Source organism: Crocuta crocuta, unplaced genomic scaffold, assembly GCF_008692635.1.
Source record: "Crocuta crocuta isolate KB4526 unplaced genomic scaffold, BGI_CrCroc_1.0 scaffold288, whole genome shotgun sequence".
Classification (NCBI taxonomy): Eukaryota; Metazoa; Chordata; class Mammalia; order Carnivora; family Hyaenidae; genus Crocuta; species Crocuta crocuta.
Genome location: NW_027532607.1, coordinates 1,711,312 through 1,720,413, shown reverse-complemented (window position 1 = coordinate 1,720,413; position 9,102 = coordinate 1,711,312). Strand labels below are relative to the sequence as shown.

The following is a 9,102-nucleotide window of genomic DNA, read 5'->3' as shown; positions in this document are numbered from 1 at the left end:
GCCACTGTGAGCGGTGGGGGGGGGGAGGGCCCAAGTCCAGGGGCTCCAGGCTAAGAATGAGGCTACTGAGCTCAGGGCAGCTGGTGCCTCCACGTAAAGCCCAGCCCTCCAGACTCTCATTCCCTCACTAGAAAAGTGTGAGGATCCCAGAATAGAGGTCCACGGGTAACAGCGTGCTGAGAGCGCTATGTGCTCCTGGTCCTCGCTGCCTCCAGCCACCTCAGGCAGGGTAGGTGGGTACTGAATACAGAGAGGCCCCTCTGGACATCATTATGTTCTTGTCCGTGTCCTGAGGGAGCCTTATTCATGAGTGACCCCAGCAGAAGATGAGCTGCCATTATTTGGTGCCCAATTATGTGCTGGATGCTGTGCTCAGGACTTCACAAGGCTTCTTTCTGATCCTCAGAGCAATCCTACCAGGCAGGCCTCATCATGCTCCGTGTTAGAAAATCAAGGCCCATTTGATCAAGGCCACGCAGCCAGTGAGGAACAAGAGCTGGATTCAAATTCAGGTCTATGTGCCTCTGTGGGCAGCCTCCCTAGCTCCCACCTGGGCAGTGGGTGGCCATCCAGGCACGCCCTCCCTACCACACCCGCTGCTCCCCCCACCCCCTCTTGCCTGGCTCTTACCGGAAACGCCCATCACTCTCTGCAGTGTGCAGGCCGATCCACCAGTGCTGCTCCTGGCCCCGGGAGAACTGGGGAAACCGGTCAGGCAGATGAGGGGTGGCAGGGCCTCTCCTCCCGGCCCGGCCCTCCCCCTGCCCGCTCAAGTGGTCACCTTCTGCAAGTTGTGCCCCAGGAAGTCCAGCTCGGCCTGACTGTGCACGGAGGCCAGCTCGGCCTGGAACCACGTGCAGATGCGCTGCGCCTGGGCCCACGTGGAGTGGTGCTCGAAGAACTTGTACTCGGCCTCCTGGAAACGCAGCCACTCCCGCCGGCCTGCGGGGGCAGTGTGAGCATTCGAGCAGCAGCCGGGGTGGGGGCTTGCCTGCTGGCCCGGTGGGCAAGGCCCGTCCAAGGGCAGGCAGCAGGTGGCTTTCGAGCCACTAGGACCTGGGGCAGGAATCACTCCAGGCCCAAGCTTGCCCCTGCTCAGAGACGGAGGTCGATAGGGCTCCAGGCGTCCTGATTCCCCTTCCCTGGGCTCCGATCCCTAACTCCTTTCGTTCCACCTCAGCCAGGCCCTGCTGGGTGGGTGACGTCCCTCACCCTCTCCACACAGCCCGGGGTGGGGGGCAAGGCGCCTCACCTTGTGGGCTGACGTCGGGCTCCCGCACGTCTGTGCCTAGAGAGACAACAGGGATAGAGACGCTGCAGGGAAAGAAGACCCTCCCCTGGATTCCCGGCCCCGCCGCCCTTTGCCGCGTCCCCCGTTTCCCAGCGCCATCCCACCCAACCTCGAGGGATCTTGCAGATCCAGTCCAGCTGCGTCTCGCACTGCATGGCCACCCACTGCAGGGAGGCCAGGTCAAGCACTGCACAGCCCCGGATGTCATCATCGTCATGCCGGCTCCGGTCAAAATTGTGGTAAGAGAACTGGAGGTGGGAGTGCGAGAGGGTGGTCAGGCACGGGGCGCAGGCCTCAGCGTCCCCAGGACAGACGAACCACAGGCCCGACCTGAGCTGGGAACCCTTAACCCGGGCTGGACACCCCACCCCCCTTTCTTTTACCTGCAGGGTCGGCCAAATGCCCGAACTCAGCGAAACCTCACCCACCTCCAAGTCCAGTCCCGCCCCAGAAAGACCACGTCCATAATCGAGCCCTGCCCACCTAGGCCCGCCCACCGCCTGACCTGTCCCCTCCAGGCCGGCTCACCCCCAAGCCGTCGCTCCAGCGCCAGCTCTGCCCCGCTCCGGGATCTCGACGGTTCAGACCGATCCAGAACCAGTTCTGCTCATGGATCTCGGGCTCTGATTCACTTCAGCACAATACAGGGGTGGGGACAGAAGAGATGAGAGGAGCAATCCCAAGGGCCTGGGGCCTCTCCCTCTGGGCTTCACCCTCGAAGAACTGAGCCCGCTGGATGAGGCGGCCAACTCACTGGGGGAAAGTGGCCTGGCTCCCATCGGGTGGGGTCTGCCCTTCCAGCAAGGCTCCAGAGGCTTTCACTTAAGGGCTTTAGTAAGTCCATGGGGATGCAGCATAGACCTGGGGCTCTGGAATCAGGTAAAAGTAGATTCCAGGCCAGGGTCACCCAGGGAGCAGCTCTGTGACAGCAGGCCCAACTTCTCTATCAGCACACAAGGGTCAGTGATAATGTCTAGTTCGTAGGGTTGAAGAAAAGACTGAATGTGATGAACTGTTTAGTGCAGTGCCTGAGATGTGGTGAGAAGCCATCAACGAGAGCTGTAATGACTAGTCACATAATGTAATCTTGATGTTTGCTGAAAAGGCATGGCCCTGGAATTAAGATCTTAGGAAGCCTGGGTCCATTTGGACTTTTCCCCCTGCTAAGGGATTATAGGTGCTCTGTGTCATAGGATGCTGGGGGTCCACAGGACAGACACAGGGTCCTGGAGGGACCCCCATGAGCAGATGCTCACTTTGGTAGCTCCTGTCCTCCTCTCTCTCAGGAAACCCGGTTTATTGAGGAGAGTTGGTCCATACGGGATGGTTGGGCGGTGGGGGATGCTCTACTTGGATTGGCTTGCAGAGGGATGGGGAGGATAGTTACTTTTGTAAAGGTGTGGGAGTCCGAGGGGGCCACTGCTGGCTCCCTGACACTGGAGAGCAACAGTCTCCAATCCCAGGGAGAAGAGGACTACCTGACGGAGGACAGGATGGTCCTGGCATTAGCTGCGGATACACAGGTCATTCCCAGCCCTTGGACAGGCCTCACTGGGGGCGCCCTACCCTGCCCCCTGCCCAGCAGAGCCAAGAGCCCACACAGGTGCATGCAGACCACCGCCCCAGGCTCAGTACCCGAAGATCTTGTTGAGCATGTTGGCCACAAAGTGCTCCTCCTCATAGCTGGCCAGGCTCAGCAGCTGGGCTCCCAAATCTTGGCAGGCCCTCTGGGCCTGCACCCAGTTCTTCTTGTTCTGCAGCCGCTCTGAGCTGAACACCTATAGGAACAAAGTCCAGGTGTCCACGCTGTCCCCACTGGTCCGCCCGCCCTCCGATGACAGCAGTGGGAGGGGGGCTGGGGCCTCACTGGATGGGGGTGCAGGCTAGCTAAGACAAGCCTGCGCAACAGAGAATGAGCCTCCGGGAGGGGAGCTGACACAGCCAGCCCCTAGAGAATACCCCCTGCCCAGACCCCTGAACCAGCCACAGTGCACTGTGGGCCAGTCCCCTCCCTTCCATGGACTCAGCTTCCTCATGTAATAGAAGACCTTGGACTACATCAGTGGCTCCCAAACCCAGCAGGGATTAAAAGTTTAGAGCACCAGGCCCCGTCCCAACCTGGTGAACCCCACTCTCCATAGTGGCAGCCCCAGGCATTTATTTTTATCAAGCTGCCCAGATGATGATGAAATGCAGATAGCCCAGCCCCAACATTTGGGAACCTCTGAAATGGATTATCTCCATGTTTGTTTGTTTTTTCCAATCCCTCACATGTTTATCAAGCACCTACTATGTGCCACACCTGACATTCCACTGACAAGACTGTCATCGGAAATTACCTCTGCCTGCAGGTGGCTGTGGAGAAACAGTGTCCCCGGGGCCCAGTTGCCTGGATGGGGCCTGGGCCCTGCTGGGGCTGCCCTCGCCCCAGGCGTGCGGCTCCTTCACTCCAGTTTCTCTCCCTCCTCCCATGCTGGCAGGCTGCCTACCTTATAGCAGTGCCGGAGTTTGGGGTCTGACCCCCAGCCCTGGGGACAGGAGCCGGTGAGGCTGGGCGTGGGGTCTGGCCCAGGCAGCTCGGGCGTCACTGGCGTGCCCAGGCTCTGCCGGCAGATGTAGCGGGCCCGGAACGCGGTGCAATTCTTCACCTCCCACAGCCCCATGGCACTGCCCGTGGCCAGGGCCACGCAGCCCCCACGGCTGTACCCTGGAGGAGGGAGCAAGAGACCCGTCTGCTGAGGACTCATGGCCCAGTCCTCCCCACAGGGCACCACCCCAGTCTCGCCCCGCACACTGGGTGACCAGCTCGGCCGTCAGCAGGGACCCAGAAAGGAATGGAGGCAGAGTCCCGGCTCTGTGTTTACTCCTGTGTGAGATCTTAGGCAAGTCACTTAACTACTCTGAGGCTGTCTGACCATCTGTCTCGTCGGGGAATTGAAAAGGCTACAAACGATACCGAATGTGAAATGGCAATAATCCTAATAGTGAGCTCCTGTGCTCGCGTCCCATCTAATAATGAAGCACTTCACATCTATTAATCCATCTCAGCCTCACACCAACCTTATGAGGAAAGTACCATTATCCTCATTTGACAGAGGAGAAATTGAAGCTCAAAGACGCACCAGGCAATTTGGCCCCAGAGCCTGTGTCCCTCACCACTGCTCCATGCTGTACCGACGATCAGTTTGCTGGGAAGCCCTGGGACTCGGTCCCAGCGGGGCAGGTGCCTACGGCCTCCTGGCTTCACCAAGGAAAGTCAGAGAAGGGGCTGGCCAAGCGCAGTGCAGGAGGGGCTCACCAGGCTGGTCCCGGTTCCAGTGGGTGTACATGACCTCATCCCCGCTGAGCCAGCGGAAGGAGCCGGTGCTGTTGAGGTCCTGCAGGGCCGTCCAAAAGTACTCGCCCTCCCAGTTGTAGATGAGGCTGCTGACAAAGGCCTGCTCAAACCTGTAGGAGAGAAGCTGGTCAGGCAGGGAGCTTGCCTTCACCCCGACCACTCCCTGGACCACAGGCCCGATGCCCTGCCCACCCCCCAACCAGTAACCTGAGGGACCCATGGGGACCCTACGGCTGACATATAGCAACCAAGCTCCCCGCTTACTGCCTGCACCTCCGTGCCTTGCTGAGAAGAAAGAAAATCAGACACAGCCAAGGCCTCTCTTGGGCATCCAGCCCACATCTACACCTGTTGCTGCCCCTGCCCTGCCCTACACTGGGGTCGCTTAATAAACGGGAACCATTCTTGTGACAATAATAGAAAAAGGTCCTAAAGCCATCTGAGGCTTCAAGGACTCAGGTCCCTCTGCGCTTAATGTTACAATGCCACCTGTTTGGTGCAGGGCCCACATTAGGCATCAAGACAGGCGTCGAGGGCTGGTCTGGGCACACGCCCCGGTCTGTACCTGTTGGTGATGGTGACCAGCTGAGAGCCGTGGCTGGTGCACAGGCGCCGGGCCTCACTGTAGCTTACTTGGTCCTCTCCCAGCCAGTAGCAGGATGGGCTGTGCCACGTCCAACCCTGGCTCGAGAGAGCGGGTAGAAGAGGGACGTCTGTGAGGAGGACGCTCCTCCCTCAGCCATAAATCTTGGGGTGGGGGATGCCATCCGTGGCATCACTGAATGTGCCACAGGCCTGGGCACAGGACAGAGGAGACTGGTCTGACACCAGAGACGGCTCTTCCTGTGCTGTGTTCTGCACCTTATCACTTCACATCCCCACTCCCTACTGGTAGCCACAATGGCCAGACCAGAGGTAGAAGCACGGCCCACGGGCGGCCAGTCTGGAGGTAGCCAGTGACCCGGCTGTGGGCTGGTGAGGAACGATGGGCGGCCCGCTGGACTCCTGTCTCGGGCATTTAAACAAAGAGTCACGGTGGGAAAATTGCCAGTTGGCTGCGAAATCAGAACTGAAAAGCTGGGAGAGGTGCCAGGATGCGGAAGGGCTGGGTAATCCTCGGGTCCTGGAAAGGGTTCAGTGAGCGGAGGAGGCAGCTAGCCTGGGGCGCGGACCCTCAGCGAGGAGCAGCGAAGCTTTGGAAGAGAACACAGCTCCTCAGGGGCCGGTCCTCTACCACCCAACCCCCACGAGACCAGCCGAGTCTTCACCCAACAGACCTCCCGCCCGCCTTGGGCCACCCTGAGCTCTCTGCTCCCGCCTTTCACAACAGCAGCTGAGGCTCAGAGAAATGAAGTGACTGGACTTTGTACACAGACAGTACAAGGTGGAGCTCACACTTGAACTCACACCACAAAGGCTGCTCCTGTCCCCACGGCAGCCCTGCTCCATCCCAAGACGACACAAGATGCCTCCCAAGGCCTTCATCTCCAGGAGCTCTTGAGATGGGAAGCCTTGGGGTGGATTCAAGGTTGGGAGAAAGTTACAGCCCCTTGGGCAGGAGCCAGAGCAAAAGAGAAGCTGGTGGGGCGGGGGGAAGGCTATGCCAAGACCCCGGCTCTCCCAGGGTGTGAACCGGGGCTGCTCAACACTGCACGGACATCTCAGGCAGCCCTGGTGCCGGGGGCCTTAGTCACGCCTCTTCTCTCCCTGCCCCCACCTCACCCAAGCCAGGACAGAGCCCTGGGCTAGTCTCTGCCCGTGCCGTGCCCCCATATGCTTCAGCGGGGCCCGTCTGCTCTCTCTCCTCCCCACTGCAGGTCATGCCTGTTGTTGTTTCGGGCCCCTCCCCTGGGGGAGAACTTGGGGTTCATGTGAGGTGGGGGTGTGGTAAGGGGGCTTAATCGAAAGGAAAACAGGGCGAGGAGGCAGACCGGCAGCAAGGGGCTGGCAGGAACGTGGCCTCAGCAGATGGAGCCACCAGGGGCCAAAACACCTTAAAGGGCCTTTTTTGAGTAACCTCCCCACATTCATCCACACCACGTACACCCCTGCTTGGCTGAGGCCCAGGTTGTGGGGAGTCTGGGAGGACATGGGCCGCTCAGTCACACATGCACTGCCCCCCTGACACGGGCAGTCCTGCGGGCAGAGACAGAGCTGGGGGCGGGGGCGTGCAGCCTCACTCCGGTGAGGGCCTGGGGGCCTGTCCACACCCACCTCCTGTTCTCTGCTGCCTCTGAGAAGCGGCTTTCCCAAAAAGAGTGGGGGTGGGGAGCTCTGCTTCCTCCCAACAGCCCCCACCCTACCCCCACCCTGCATTATCCAATGTCACTCTTTCTGGAACACAGCCACAGGGAAAGCAGGAGGAAGGGGTGTGCGAAGGATGGGAGGATGCAGGGGAGGGGGGGGCTGTCCCCTCCCTCCCCCAGGAGTCCCTCTGGTCGGCCCCACCCAAGGGCAGCTCCCTCACCTTCCGGCAGCCATGGTCCTCCTCGGCTGCCCCCTGGCTCAGCTGGCCCGCCTTCTTGCAGATGGACGGCAGGGACTGGTTACAGGGACTATCATTCCACCGACCTTCCTAAGGACACAGGATGAGGGAGAGTCTCAGCCGCCAACCCCCACCCGCCCCCAAACCCTTCGGTGAACCTGATTTTTAGACCCGCTCCCGCCTCCAACTTGTTGTGTGATTCTGAGCAAGAGGCTTGTCCTCTCTGTGTTCCAGACTGTCCCGTGTCCCCAGTCTCCCAGCCAGCACTTTGTGTGCCTTTAGCTCCAACAGAGGGCAGAGGTGTCTGCGTCCCAGTCCCCAGGAGAATGCCTGGCACGTGGCAGACACTCAACAAACAATTGTTTGTATATTTTTAAATAGCATCCCTTATGCCAGATGGCTCTGTCTCTAGTCCTGGCACTGTTTTGCAGTAACTCACAGCAGAATGTCCTATCTGTCCCTGGAGTCTGTACTCTGTCCCTGTGATTTGGTCACTTTTTTAAGGGTCTCTTCTCTTTGCTTGAAGCCCTACATCAATTCCTTCATTTACCCACACTGCATCTGAGCCCAAACCACGGCAAACAGTCATCACCCCATAATATTTTGAGGAGACAGGACCCTGGGCTGGGTAGGGCTGGCTACAGAGCAGCCGTGCCAACGGAGCCTGTCCACAAAACGTGGCTTCTGATGCCACCTGCCGTTAGGGAAGAGCAGCTGGTAGACCAAGATCATGCCAGGCAACTTCCTAAGGCTTCACGAGAATTAACTCCTTTAATCCTCTCAATGACCCCCTGAGGTTTCCACTGTTAGTGTTCCTTTGACAGATGAGGAAACCAAGGCACAGAGAGGTTAAGTAACTTGCCCAAAGTGACCCAGCTAGTTGGGGGTGGGGAGGATTCAAATCCTTGCAATCTCTGCACAGGGAAGGGAAAGGGCTGGTGGGGAAGTGGGGGCTTCCGAGAGGCCATGGGGGTGGGGGTATCGAGGCAGAAGCGGACAGTAGCACCAGGAGGGTGGGGAGAGGGGCTTCTCACCGGCCCCCAGATGGTGACACAGTCTTCCAGGCTGTCCCGGAAGTTGTTGGGCTCAAAGGGGTGCCAGTGGGTGAAGCTCACAAGGCTCCCATCAGACCACTCAAAATTCATCTGCAGTTTCAAATCATTGAGGCCAATCCACAGCTCCTCCACCTCTGGGATACAGCAGGGCCGACGGGAGAGAAGACAGAGAGGTCAGCCTCAGCCAGCAGCAGCAGACAGACAGTCCCGTCGCCTCTTGGGCAGGACAGGACGGGCACTGGGAAGGCGCGGCCCTCGCCCCAGGTGCGTGGACGAGCAGCCACTCACCTTGCTTGATCTGCTTGGTGATGAACTCAAGCTCGGCCATGCTGTGGATGCTGAGCAGGTCGCCCCCGCCCCGCAGACACGCTTTCTTGGACTCCTGCCAACTTCGCTTCTCAGCCTGCAGGCGGTAGCAGTGGCCCTGGAAAGGCTGCCAGCTGGGCTCACACTCCACCTTCACGTTGGCCCACACGTCTGCAGAGACCCACGAGGTGCCATTCAGGGACCAAGCCACCTAGCCCGGGGCGGGGGGGGGGCGGGGGAGAGACCTTGACCCGCAGTGTGTCAACACGGGCAGGGCCCTGAAGTCACCTCCTCCCCACACCTGCCTCTGATCCACCCTGGCCGCCAGAACAGGTCTGAATGCTGACCGATTCTGAAAAGACAAAGCCCTCTAGGATGGCTGGAACCCCAGGAGGTGGTGGCAGACTTCACCCAAGACAGGACAGCCCCTCCAGCTAGGGCTTTCAGGAAGAGATGCGTGAGGGGACTTGGCTCAGACCAGCCCTGGGAGCCTCAGTTTCCTCCTCTGTAAACGGGATTTCCTGGGGTGCCTGGGTGGCGCCGTCGGTTGAGTGACTGACTTTGGCTCAGGTCTTGATCTCACAGTTCGTGGGCTCAAGCCCCACGTCGGGCTGTGTGCTGACAACTC

At 59.7% G+C, this 9,102-nt stretch overlaps 1 protein-coding gene across 3 annotated transcripts in view; it reads right to left on the bottom strand.

Annotated features, from left to right (window-relative positions):
* The window catches only part of MRC2 (mannose receptor C-type 2), a 51,020-nt gene that overhangs the window by 8,784 nt on the left and 33,134 nt on the right, over positions 1-9,102 (bottom strand). For all 3 annotated transcript variants that reach the window (XM_077780417.1, XM_077780418.1, XM_077780419.1), the window contains exons 7-18: positions 8,457-8,645; positions 8,148-8,302; positions 7,096-7,203; positions 5,194-5,309; positions 4,590-4,738; positions 3,781-3,998; positions 2,927-3,069; positions 1,820-1,922; positions 1,401-1,539; positions 1,253-1,288; positions 782-942; positions 631-698 (exon numbers count right to left, since the gene is read on the bottom strand). In XM_077780417.1, coding sequence (XP_077636543.1) covers positions 631-698; positions 782-942; positions 1,253-1,288; positions 1,401-1,539; positions 1,820-1,922; positions 2,927-3,069; positions 3,781-3,998; positions 4,590-4,738; positions 5,194-5,309; positions 7,096-7,203; positions 8,148-8,302; positions 8,457-8,645 — 1,585 coding nt within the window. The remainder of the gene's footprint in view (positions 1-630; positions 699-781; positions 943-1,252; positions 1,289-1,400; positions 1,540-1,819; positions 1,923-2,926; positions 3,070-3,780; positions 3,999-4,589; positions 4,739-5,193; positions 5,310-7,095; positions 7,204-8,147; positions 8,303-8,456; positions 8,646-9,102) is intronic.